The 14,144-nt window shown below is 36.3% G+C and overlaps 1 protein-coding gene across 1 annotated transcript in view; it reads right to left on the bottom strand.

The window, feature by feature from the left end:
* LOC126458461 (bystin) overlaps positions 1-12,737 on the bottom strand; it is a 63,578-nt gene extending 50,841 nt beyond the window's left edge. Inside the window, exons 1-2 of the mRNA XM_050095532.1 lie at positions 12,503-12,737; positions 10,132-10,323 (exon numbers count right to left, since the gene is read on the bottom strand). Of these exons, the coding sequence (XP_049951489.1) occupies positions 10,132-10,323; positions 12,503-12,637 (327 nt within the window). The 5' untranslated portion in view covers positions 12,638-12,737. The remainder of the gene's footprint in view (positions 1-10,131; positions 10,324-12,502) is intronic.
* Positions 12,738-14,144: the final 1,407 nt, after the last annotated feature.

Raw genomic sequence — 14,144 nt, 5'->3', positions numbered from 1 at the left:
CAAGTTAGATATAGTCGGAATTAGTGAAGTTCGGTGGCAGGAGGAACAAGACTTTTGGTTAGGTGAATACAGGGTTATAAATACAAAATCAAATAGGGGTAATGCAGGAGTAGGTTTAATAATGAATAAAAAAATAGGAGTGCTGGTTAGCTACTACAAACAGCATAGTGAACGCATTATTGTGGCCAAGATAGACACAAAGCCCATGCCTACCACAGTAGTACAAGTTTATATGCCAACTAGCTCTGCAGATGATGAAGAAATAGATGAAATGTATGACGAGATAAAAGAAATTATTCAGGTAGTGAAGGGAGACGAAAATTTAATAGTCATGGGTGACTGTAATTCGTCAGTAGGAAAAGGGAGAGAAGGAAACATAGTAGGTGAATATGGATTGGGGGGAAGAAATGAAAGAGGAAGCCGCCTTGTAGAATTTTGCACAGAGCATAACTTAATCATAGCTAACACTTGGTTCAAGACTCATAAAAGAAGGTTGTATACCTGGAAGAATCCTGGCGATACTAAAAGGTATCAGATAGATTATATAATGGTAAGACAGAGATTTAGGAACCAGGTTTTAAATTGTAAGACATTTCCAGGGGCAGATGTGGATTCTGACCACAATCTATTGGTTATGAACTGCAGATTGAAACTGAAGAAACTGCAAAAAGGTGGGAATCTAAGGAGATGGGACCTGGATAAACTGAAAGAACCAGAGGTTGTAGAGAGTTTCAGGGAGAGCATAAGGGAACAATTGACAGGAATGGGGGAAAGAAATACAGTAGAAGAAGAGTGGGTAGCTTTGAGGGATGAAGTAGTAAAGGCCGCAGAGGATCAAATAGGTAAAAAGACGAGGGTAACAGAAGAAATACTGAATTTAAGTGATGAAAGGAGAAAATATAAAAATGCAGTAAATGAAGCAGGCAAAAAGGAATACAAACGTCTCAAAAATGAGATCGACAGGAAGTGCAAAATGGCTAAGCAGGGATGGCTGGAGGACAAATGTAAGGATGTAGAGGCTTGTCTCACCAGGGGTAAGATAGATACTGCCTACAGGAAAATTAAAGAGACCTTTCAAGAAAAGTGAACCACTTGTATGAATATCAAGAGCTCAGATGGCAACCCAGTTCTAAGCAAAGAAGGGAAGGCAGAAAGGTGGAAGGAGTATATAGAGGGTTTATACAAGGGCGAAGTACTTGAGGACAATATTATGGAAATGGAAGAGGATGTAGATGAAGACGAAATGGAAGATAAGATACTGCGTGAAGAGTTTGACAGAGCACTGAAAGACCTGAGTCGAAACAAGGCCCCGGGAGTAGACAACATTCCATTAGAACTACTGACAGCCTTGGGAGAGCCAGTCATGACAAAACTCTACCATCTGGTGAGCAGGATGTATGAGACAGGCGAAATACCCTCAGACTTCAAGAAGAATATAATAATTCCAATCCCAAAGAAAGCAGGTGTTGACAGATGTGAAAATTACCGAACTATCAGTTTAATAAGTCACAGCTGCAAAATACTAACACGAATTCTTTACAGACGAATGGAAAAACTAGTAGAAGCCGACCTCGGGGAAGATCAGTTTGGATTCCGTAGAAATGTTGGAACACGTGAGGCATTACTAACCTTACGACTTATCTTAGAAGAAAGATTAAGAAAAGGCAAACCTACGTTTCTAGCATTTGTAGACTTAGAGAAAGCTTTTGACAATGTTAACTGGAATACTCTCTTTCAAATTCTGAAGATGGCAGGTATAAAATACAGGGACCGAAAGGCTATTTACAATTTGTACAGAAATCAGATGGCAGTTATAACAGTCGAGGGGCATGAAAGGGAAGCAGATATTATTCAATCTGTATATTGAGCAAGCAGTAAAGGAAACAAAAGAAAAATTCGGAGTAGGTATTAAAATTCATGGAGAAGAAGTAAAAACTTTGAGGTTCGCCGATGACATTGTAATTCTGTCGGAGACAGCAAAGGACTTGGAAGAGCAGTTGAATGGAATGGACAGTGTCTTGAAAGGAGGATATAAGATGAATATCAACAAAAGCAAAACGAGGATAATGGAATGTAGTCAAATTAAATCGGGTGATGCTGAGGGAATTAGATTAGGAAATGAGACACTTAAAGTAGTAAAGGAGTTTTGCTATTTGGGGAGTAAAATAACTGATGATGGTCGAAGTAGAGAGGATATAAAATGTAGACTGGCAATGGCAAGGAAAAACGTTTCTGAAGAAGAGAAATTTGTTAACATCGAGTATAGATTTAAGTGTCAGGAAGTCGTTTCTGAAAGTGTTTGTATGGAGTGTAGCCATGTATGGAAGTGAAACATGGACGATAAGTAGTTTGGACAAGAAGAGAATAGAAGCTTTCGAAATGTGGTGCTACAGAAGAATGCTGAAGATAAGGTGGGTAGATCACGTAACTAATGAGGAGGTATTGAATAGGATTGGGGAGAAGAGAAGTTTGTGGCACAACTTGACTAGAAGAAGGGATCGGTTGGTAGGGCATGTTTTGAGGCATCAAGCGATCACAAATTTAGCGTTGGAGGGCAGCGTGGAGGGTAAAAATCGTAGAGGGAGACCAAGAGATGAATACACTAAGCAGATTCAGAAGGATGTAGGTTGCAGTAGGTACTGGGAGATGAAGAAGCTTGCACAGGATAGAGTAGCATGGAGAGCTGCATCAAACCAGTCTCAGGACTGAAGACCACAACAACAACAACAACATGATAAATCAAACGAAATAAATAAACCAAATTAAAATAAACATGATTCAATTCCACAATTGGAGGTTTTATGTATTATGAATCTTATTACACTCCTATAGTAGCATCTGATTGACTTTCGTAAAATACGTCACACTATCAAGTTGAGGTGTTTTAGAATATCATATTGAGGGATTTTACATATCAGGGGGTACCATATTGAGGAGTCTGACTGTAATACAAAGTTGTTCCATAATGTGAATATATTAGAGATCACTTAATAAAGTGGTCATTAACTCTTTCTCATTTCCCCCTTACAGATTCTTCATAGTACGTTCTTGATTAATTAGAGAACAAGAAAAAGTTTCAAACCATCCAGTTCCTTTCTGCGACATACACAGTTGATTAAAAATTACAATGGAAAACAAATGTCCTTTAGGTTTTGTGTCAGCAGTTGTGTGTCATAAGAAAAGTAGTAGCAGCAAAGAGCTTGGTTTAATAGAGATGCCAAGCCTGAATCAAGCCGATATTCAATTATTGAAGCTATGAAGCACCTGTGAAAATATTGAGACTTTGTTCTTCTCACAAAAGTTTCTATTTGGGAACATTTGAAGGCAGACAAAGAATTTGCCATGACCCTTTTAAGAAGCACAGTAAAAAGACTGCTAAGAAATCTTTGAAACCTATTACTTTAACCATGGCAAGGAAATATTTTATTTACATTTTATCTCCTATGGGGGATAACCTTCCAGGGATGGATGAATGTGAAGTTGAAGAACAAGATCAAGAATGTATACCAGATCCATCTACAGCTCTTCAAAAACTTAATGAAAGTTGTGAATTACTTGAAATTTCAGCATTTAAGGTTACCAAGAGAGCACAAGGCGGGCGTCTAGAATACATTCGTTCCAAGTCCCGTTGTTTAGCTTTAAAATTCCAGCAAACAGCATCAGAAGTGCTACATGTTCCAGTGAAAAATGTATCTGAAGGAACTGGCAGTGCTGAATGTACAGACTGTAATATTTTAATGCAAAAACTTAAGGAGAAATTCTGCAGAAGTTCTGTTAAAGAAAAACTACAAATACTTGCCTTAGCACCAGCTTCATGGAGTAAAGAAAAAAATCCAAGTGTTTTTAAACACTACCGAATACATGGTAAAGAAATTGAGGGTATTGCTAAAAGAAGATGGTATTTTGTCGAAAGGGAGTTATAAAAAGGGAAACAGAATAAGTAAGGATGTGGAAAAATATGTCCAGAATTTTTACTGTGAAGATGATATAAGTCTCATTTCTGCTAATAAAAAAGACTATCTGTCTGTCACTTCAGAAAATGGCAAAAAAGTGTATAAGACAAAAAGACTAATTTTACATAATCTGAAAGATGTATACTTAGCCTACAGAGAAATATACCCAGAAGATAAAATTGGTATTACTAAATTTTGTGAACTTCGGCCAAAAGAATGTGTTACTGTAAACAGTCGTGGAGTGCATAACGTATGTGAATGCACGTATCACCAAATGTGAAACAACCGTACACTGAACTTCTACAGAAACTTGTGTGCAATTTGGAAAATGAGGAGAGAATGCTGCATTGCTGTTCTCTGTCCTGACAAATATGAACTGCGCAATTTTTTAATGTAGCTGCAGTCCTTACAAGATTGTGAAAATAATGTATTCAGACAATGGATGCAAAATGATCGACCTACACTGGAGACATTGATGAAGACGACTGATGAATTTGTTGAGTATCTCATGCAAAAACTTCAAAATTTAACACACAATCATTATGTATCAAAATCTCAGAGTCACTACTTCAAATCAAGCAAAGAAACCCTCCCTGATACTACATGCATCATCATAGTGGATTTTGCAGATAACTATACCTGTTTGCAACAGGATGGCGCACAAGGATTTCACTGGCAGAACATTCAAGTCACTCTTCATCCTTTTGTGGTGTACTTTAAAACAGATGATTGCATTAAGTCAATGTCACTGTGTTGTATAAGTGACTGTTTGCAGCATGATACAAACACATTCTAGGTTTTCCAGAAAACTGCTCTCACTTATATACTGGAACAATTACCAAACATCCAGCATGTTATGGCAGTGATGGCACTATATAAAAACTTAAAGAAATTTCTAAATTTGTGCCATCACAAGCAAGATCATGCAGTAACTGCAGAATGGAATTTTTTTGCCACTAGTCATGGCAAAAAATGCATGTGATGGAGTTGGTGGTACTATTAAATGTTTAGCAACAAGAGCGAGTTTACAGCGTCCATATGACAGTCACATTTTACGTCCAAAAGATCTGTTTACATTTGCCGGACTCATGTTCCAGGAATAGAAACCTTTTATGTTACAATAGAGGAGATAACAAAGTTCACAAACATGTTACAAAAATGATACGAGACTGGTTCTACCATTCCTGGGACAAGAGTAAATCATTTTTTCAAACCACTGAATGAAAACGTAAGTCGCTGATAAAGTGTGTTTCATCATCTACTAAATTCATTCAAGTTCCTCTTGGAATTCAAAACACTGCCTATAACACAATTAAAGAAGAAACATGTCACAGCTATCTATGATAACCAGTGGTGGCTTGGAAAAATTCTAGAGATAAGTGAAGAACACAGAGATGCAAAACTCAAGTTCCTGAGTCCAAGTGGCCCTCCCTCAACTTATTCATGGCCACTTCACACTGATGTTTGCTGGATACCTTATGAAAACATTTTAATGACTTTGCCTGCTTCTAGTGCAAGCACAAGTACTGATCGTTTACATACTTTTGAATCAGATATAATATTGTCCATTGAAAACTTGTTTGAAAGAATGAATGCTTTTTGGAATTTTATGAAAACTGATCATCATTTGTGACCAATAAGTAGGAGTCACAAAATGAAACGTGTATATTATTATTTATGGTCTTCCTGTTTTAAAAGATTAACAGAACAAAGACCCTTCTGTTTTTTTATGTTGAAATGTATGACAATAGGAAATCTTTGAGACAAGATTTAAAATGGTGAAACATGATTTTGATGAAAAAAATTCATGAAGTTTGTAATTTTTTTTTTGAAAACTGACTTTAGTTACACATTTGCACATATTTATATGCACAATTGCAGCATTTTTATAGTTCAGTGATATAGTTGGTCCTTTTATCTTTCTAATGGCACCAAATTGAATAAAATTGATTTATAAATAAAATGCTAGACATTTCAATATGGCCCCCCGACTACAGTTTTGATCTAAAAATTTTGAAAAATTATTTTATTACTTTCAATTTCTGAACTTTTCACAAATATCTGTGACATGATGGCAACAAGATTTCTTTATTTTGGGTGATTTTAAATGAAATGAGCCTTAGAGGTGAATGATGAGAGCAGGAAAATCGTGACGGAAGAAAGAAATTACAAGCCAAAATGTGGGAAACAATGTAGATTCATAATCACTCATGTGTCTGAAGAAGCACAAGAGTTTAAATATCTGAGGGTTGTAGTAAACAACAGAAATGATAAGAAACAAGAAATAGAACTGAGGATCAGAGTGACATGCAGAGCATCTTATTCACTCATCAAATTACTGTCATTCAATTTTTTTTTCAAGAGGAACCAAAATAAGGATACATGAAACTATAATCAGAACAGTATAACTATATGAGACAGAAAAAAATGGAGAATACACAAGTATACAGAGAGGAAGCAAAACATTTCTGAAAATTAAATCATGAGGAAGATATCTGGACCAATTTGTGAGGAGAGAGAATGACGAAGAAGAAAAATCAAGGAGTTTATGGAGATATAAAGAGTAATATACACAATTTATTCATTTTCAGAGCTCTAAAGTATTACTTCTCCAAATATGTATGAGGCATGAAACAGATCCATAAGTTCACCAAGTTTGTATTTTGCATTCTACAGAAGTTCTATGAGTGCTACGTGGTCACACAACAGATGTCCAAGAGGTAGTCACATTCATTCCATATTTTATGTAGCACGATCTTGTCAACAGTCATCTCTGTTCCAGAGTTCTTGGCAGTAGGGAAAGGTAAGCATAGTCTTTAATGTACCCCCCTGGAAAAAAGTCACAAGACATTAATCAGGCAACCTAGGGGACCAGAGGATCAGAGCCACATCTTAGTGATGGGGAAGTCTGTCATTTAGGTAGTGACAAAACTCATGCTCCACTGATGGTATACTCCATCTTGTTGGAAGATGAAATTCTTGGAATCAGCACTCAGTTGTGGAAAAAACCACAACTTTCAACACATCAAGGTAAGAGGTACCCATCATAGTCTTCTCACAGAAGAAAAGTGACCCATAGAACTTAGTCAATAACATCGCATAGAAAACATTACCTTTGATGAAACTCAAGAGAACTTTCAATACTCCACACTGTCACATTGTGGTGACTGACCTTTTGAAATAAATGTAAGACTGCTTGATCACTGAATATCAGCTTGGAGACGAAGAAACTCTTTTCCTACTTTGTTGCCATTTTATGAAGACCCTGCACTCTTAATGCCAACTGGTGGGCACAATACAAACATGGCAAGTTTACGGTTTTAGTCATGTATCAATCATATTCATATGTGAAATATTTAAGAAAAAAAGAGACCTTTGAAAACAAATGGATCATTTCCTGTAGCCCTGTACAAGAAACCAGATGTTGTCATGGAAACCAAGACAAGGAGATTGAGATGGGCCAGTCGCATCTATAAGAAAGAGGAGGGATCACGACAGAGAGAAGTTTCAGTGAAGAAATCTGGACAACAACCTTTAGGCAGACCGAAAATATGACAGGGAGACAGGTGGCCTAGGCCAAGGATCTTCAGATATTTGGAGCAAGGGAAGTAGATGACAAGGACAGAATGTCGTAAGGGGGGCTACTTGACGAGACCCTGCAGTTTGTGGGGCCAGTGACGATGATCAGTCAGATTGAAAAGGAAGGTATATCAATTAGTAGCAATGACTTTCACTGAATATTTCTGAGGTTCCAGGCAATGTGTGCATAAAATATAGTAGATTTTGTTTATGAGAACTTGCTCTCCAGTATCGCCTTGTCTGCTGACTCAAATTATACAATTCTCTCACACTACTTTAATTCTCATTTTGTCCACCTCTGCATAGTGGTAGTGTTTCCACTTATCATGCAGGGGGGCCTGGTTCGATTCCCGGCAGGGGACTGGGTTTGGTGTCCATCATCACTGACCCGCAAATCGCCGAAGTGGCGTCAACTAAAAAGGACTTGCAATATGTCGGCCAAACTCCCCCACGTGGGGCCTCCTGACCAACAATGCCATATGCTCATTTCATTTTTTACTTCTCATCCACTTTCTCTCACATTTTCTCTTTTCCAGCAACTATCAACTACCCTCACCACATCTTCTATTACAATTTATTGCATACTTGCTTTCTTTTTCCTTCAACCTCCCTTTTCACATTTCTCCACTTTTTGGTTTTTCACCTTACATATTTTATGTTTAATTTCTTTTGCCAAATCTACTGACATAAATTTCTTATGTTTCTGTTTATTGTTTTCCATCCATTGTTACTTCTGCGCTCCCTTCACCATTGCATCTGCCACTTGTTGGATACAATGGTTCTCATCCAGTCACTGAAGTTAAGCATCACAGGGCGCGGTTGGTACTTGGAAGGGCGACCATCTGAATACACGACACCAAAGTGATGTCTAATTGAAAGACTTGTAGCAGGCCACTGAGCCACACAAAATAATTATATAGTATAGTGGTGCATCTAACTGCTCAGTTTTTTAATTTCAAATATTATATTAGTATTTCATATAATGGAACCAAACTTCAAATGCAGGAGTCTACTGTCAAATCAAGTGATAAGTTTTTACTCAAGTTTCTGGAGGAAAGTACCTTCACTCCTTCATTAATTTGCTGAGATGTCACTGTCAAAGATTTCTACTTGCTGCCCTCTCTCAAGGATTGAGATCTGACTCAGAAAGACATCTCTTTGGTTATCATTTATCTGACAATCTCACAACTGTAGTTCCCTTACAGGTTTAAACAGCCCACCAATAATGAGATGGCTGGCTATGAGAAACATTTAATATATGTCTATAGCTTCAAAACATTTAGTTGAAATGATTTATGAATCTCCCCCCCCCCCCCCCACACACACACACATCCTGAAACTGAAAAAGGAGTAAAATAACTGAAGTGAAAGAGAGTAAGTTGTTTCTGCATAAGTACTGACCACACAATACTGAAATAATGCTGTGTAATAATTTAAAATATAGTTTGATGAAGTACAGCAACATTAATTTTTAATGTTGCAGTCACCCACTCTCTAGAGCAATGTTTCCAAAACTGTGTTCTGAGTTAACTCTCGGGTCCCATGGAGGTCACTCAAAGGTTCTGTGAAACCTGCACAACTTGTTTTTTATAATATTTAACAAAGCAACTCAAAAAAGAAATTAATACATATACAAAGGTAAAAAACTGAACAACAACTAAACCTTGCTTCCACTTACAAATATGAGAAGTCAGTATGTGTGTGACACAGAGGGTGAATAAGGCTGTATTTAACATAGGCCAATCAGCAGCATTGCAGACAGAAAACTCTACAATGAAGGAATGACAGCACAAGGCATGATTATACTAAAACCATCACTGTCATCCATCTCAGAGTACATCCGTACCACAGCAACCTGTATCACACAGTCCTCTATCGCCAGAAAGGTCTGCCACATGATGCTCAGTAACCTTTATAACTTTAATCTATATATACAAAGAAGATTGTTCATATGTTAGTTATAGAAATCTACAGTTATTTAGGTAGCTTGATAAAATTTGGTGTATTTGACAATAAAAAAGGAACATTAATTTATCTATGTCTGGCTCCATGGCTGGTAATTTTAGTATAGTTTTAATTTTATATTATCAATATAATTCATCATTTATTTAGCCTTAAGAGGTAGTTGCCACTGCAATTTGTCTCACAATCCTTCCCAATATTTGGTTGCAGGATAGAGAGATGGTTCAAAAAAGGGACCATGATGCATTCTACTACAGAACTTGACTATTATGTTTGAGAACCAATACCTAGTTCTTTTGGTAGCAGTGAATAAATATTTTAAAATAATTGTCATTTTTGCTGGAAACAACTCATTTACAGGAGGACACATTAAAACATACTATATAAGCAAACCAGTGAGTCTACAATAATAGTCAACATTAAAAAAAGGTTCCACTTCTCAAAAAGCAAGGAATGCTGGTCTAGAGTATAATTGAGTTTTTCAAATTTGAGCATAATTTTAAAAAGGGTTTCACTTCCCAAAAAGTAAGAACACTGGTGTTACACATAATGGATGTTTGCAAATTTGAGCATAATTTTAGCAGTCTGTGGATAGTTCAGCAAACTTAACAAGTGTGCACTTTTAATGGAAACTTACTATCTCTGAATAATCTGCCACAGACAAGTCATCATCAGAGTCAATTTCATCAGCTGATTCTTCTGTTGCATCATTTCCAAGTTTTGGCAAAATAGGACTTTTCTTTGATGCAGTCCCAGCATCTTCTTCAAGCTCTTTTTGCTGTTCTCGGGCTTGTTGAAGAATTTTCTGTGACAAGTTAGCTTCAACAAACTGAAAAAAATAAACAAGAAAAAGTTGTATTTTACTATTCAGAAGTAGTTAATACTACATGGAGGAAATCCGGTAAGGTGCAAATCGCATAATGAAACCTAAAAAATCTCATATTTGAAGTTTCTTTAACTTTTATAAATGCTAACAATTCATTAGAAAATATAATTAAACATTAAAATCTGAACTTACATAAAAATTTTCAAACTGTGTTTAATCTGAATGATCAGAACTAAATGACACTATTCACGTTTAGCAAGAATGCAATACTGGATCTCGCCTGAAATCTTGGTTGCAGTGGCAGGTTGATCTGCACATAGCTCAAGATCTACGTTAGGTTGAAAGGTAACAGTTTACAACTGGTACAGAAAACGAATGTGAATGCCAAATAAAGTTTGTGGCAGATGATTGGCCTGCAGCACAGCCTAATGTTTATGTTTATGCCATACATTAACTAACTTTTTGCCACAAAATCTAAAATTGTAAGAAAATGTATATCAGATAATGGAGAAGTCTCTGATAAGTATATTAAATCACATGATGTACATATACCAAACATACACAATGAAAAATGCAAGGGAACTCTTACCTATGTTTTTGAAAGATCTGTACAATTTTACATACGCACACATGAAAAAGGTCACACATCTCCATGACAACAGTGTGATAACACAGTTTTGCTCTACCACACAAAGCGGTTCTGTTTAACAAATGACAAAAGAGTGTGACTTTCCAGACAATGTAAAAATAAATTCATTAAAGTGCAGTGCAATTCCACAACTGGTCAGTGGCACTTAAGAAACAGATTCACACAACAAGCCAGTGTCAAATTTAAATAAAATCTATTGACATCTTCAGAGCATCATTTGAAAGGCTGGATAATTATTCTGATATAAAGAACCTAGTATACTGTTACAAACAAATAAGAGTGTACAAGGGCTGAACATGTGAAATGTCCCTCAGTGTGTGATAAATGGACTATGTTAGACTGCAAATAAAATTCAGTCAACTATTTGTCACCTATGAACACACACATGAATGACAAGGGAATACTACGGAACAAAGAGTATACAAAGCTAAATACAAAAATGGGGCAAAATTTGTGGAAGTCATTCTAGTTAGAACAGTTGCATCACATTAATATTTTCTATTACCACGTAAAAATGCTCAAAAGATATGTATTTATGCTTTACAGTGTATACAACATCCAGCTTTCAAAATGAACACTGAAGCAGTATCTTGTGGAGATATAAAATAAAATTTCACACTTTGACAATATGGACAAGAATACAGAGTGACGTTTACATAGCACACAAAATCAGCCACTTCCTTCTCACACAACCTGAGAATTGGACATCGCAAATTATGGGCAATAAATTTTATAAAATTTTTAGTTCGCCATACACTGTACAACAACTATCAGAGTATGAATACCGTTAAACATTCTGAAATACTGTAAGGTTCAATTCATTGTATCTGCGACTGTTTCTGAGTGGAGAGCTGTCATCTGACTGACAGTCAATTCTAATTTCTACATGCTCACTGTCTTGCATCTGCTGTAAATAATAATGCGACTTTGTCACCATGTTCTGAATACTGTCCGCCATACTCCCAAACAACAAACCTAAAGTTTTTTTCAATTCTCTGATGCTCCCTTTTCCTTTCGAGACGGGCACGTAACGCATGCCATACTTCGCACTCATGAAATTAGGCCTAATGGAATATTTTGTTCTGAAGAATATTATTTTAGTTTGAGACATTATAGAATTCTAACATGTCAAAATTTTCCGTAAAACATGTAATAGAACTCTTTTTCCTTTTAGGCACAAATGGAACAAGGAATATGGTTATCTTCTTTACTGTCCATGCGTTCAATTTCAACTTTTATTTAATTAACCAATAAACAAAAATGCTGCACATACAACACTCCCTGTGAAATCATTTTCATCCATACATATGCTATATTAATTCTGCTAAACATCCTGTTTTCGCTTTGTTGCAGTGACATTTTATATCCTAAATGTGTGTGAATGTGGACAGAGACATAACTTTCAGCACAAAATACAGGCAAACAAAAATACAGATTGCAAGTCAGCTTACACTGGTGCCTGTGAACAATCTTTTGTTTTGTTTAAACTACGTAAATATTGATAAAATTTGGTAAATATTATTGGATTCTCACATTTTCGTCTTCGTCCTTCCGAACCCTAGTTTTCGTACGATTACTTGGTTTAGCAAACTGGTCCTCTTCAATTTGCTTGTCTAAAGCTACCTTCGGAGCTCTTCTCCCAAGTTTTATTTTCTTGGCTTTACCCATACTATAATGTTTATACCAACAACACACGTTTCCCTATTCCACATGGATCACTCACAACACATACCTCTGTTTACTCTGTCTGTGTCAAACATCATTCGAAAAACAAACCACTAGTCATATCTATATTAATATATATCTTTGCAGAGCACACAATGTGTCTCTACAACCACTGTCGACTTGGCAGTGCAGTTGGCTATGTAACAACGTAAAAACATCACAGGAAAATATATAAGTGACGATTAGGTATTACGAGCTTTCCTAGGAAGATTGCCTCTTTTAGAGGCAATTCGTGATTATTTAGTCTTTCGTGTCACATCTAATGAAAAACTCATTTCGTTTGTAAAAGACCATACATGTAAAGTAATACTATTTAGCATATAAATTATTGTTTAAAATGATGTGGTCGAGACCTTCTGGACAAACTCGGCAGAATAATATTATCAAAGTGGGTTAAATGTAAGGACAGGTAATAAAACATTGAGTAGGTACCGCAAATCTGTGTCAATCATTAGATATGCTTTACGACGACACAAAAAGTTAATTTTTGATACGTGTTTGCAGCAATCACGTGTACTGAGCTGAGATATAACGTTCGAATAGCAATTTCTCGTTTCTGATAATTACAGAAAAAACTTGTTTAGTTTTAACTGTCCGGGTTGCAAGAAATATGATGGTAGCTGCACTGTATCGTAACAAAGCTGCTTGCTACAGCAAATGCCACGTTCTCTTTCCATGTCGTTTATGCTTCGCTCTTTATATTTGATTGCGAAATTCCACTGCTCTACACTGCTATTCTTAAAATATTCATTATTCTTAGAACGAGTTAATATTTTTGTTGTAAAGTCTTTGATGGTATACAGTACACAACTACCAAAATTTTGAGTATTGAACATGTAGCAAGTCTCGGAAAATTCCTCTCCCTATCTAAATTATAGTAACTGCAAATCTTGGTTCTACATAAATCAAAACGGATGCTGGATATAGTAAATCACGAAGTCTATTATAATGCTGTAAGATTTGCGTTCCATCTGATTGACAAGTGGCAGGTAAGGGAATTTATTAAAAGCAATTCAGTGATTGTTTAGTGCGAATTGTATGGAGAAATGTGGATAACATCTTGGTGCCTATACCTTACGCGCACATCTCTGATTGTTTAGATTATAGATCTTACCAACTAGAAGGATATGTTTATAAGGTAACTGGACAAAATACTAGTCACCCGTTAAAAGAGCATCTGGTCGATTTGTAGCGGCATAGATGATGTAGAACTGGCATCAGTCTGTCATGTGACCACCCATTGTTGACTTGAGTCATGCCAATGAAGTTCAGTGTATTAAGTAGTAGGTTGATTGGTGATTCCATGGAGTACTGTGTGCACCACGCCCATATATGTTATATTAAAAGGAAGGCCAGCGTTGGTCGTAATATCGATGTTTTATTGATTGCAGAATCGATTTTCGATCACATACTGATCATCTTCGGTGCTGTACACATTAAACTCAGACAT

The sequence above is a fragment of the Schistocerca serialis genome, chromosome 2 (genome assembly GCF_023864345.2).
Source record: "Schistocerca serialis cubense isolate TAMUIC-IGC-003099 chromosome 2, iqSchSeri2.2, whole genome shotgun sequence".
NCBI lineage: Eukaryota > Metazoa > Arthropoda > Insecta > Orthoptera > Acrididae > Schistocerca > Schistocerca serialis.
Note: the sequence above shows the minus strand (reverse complement) of the source record. Positions and strands in the feature narration are given on the sequence as shown.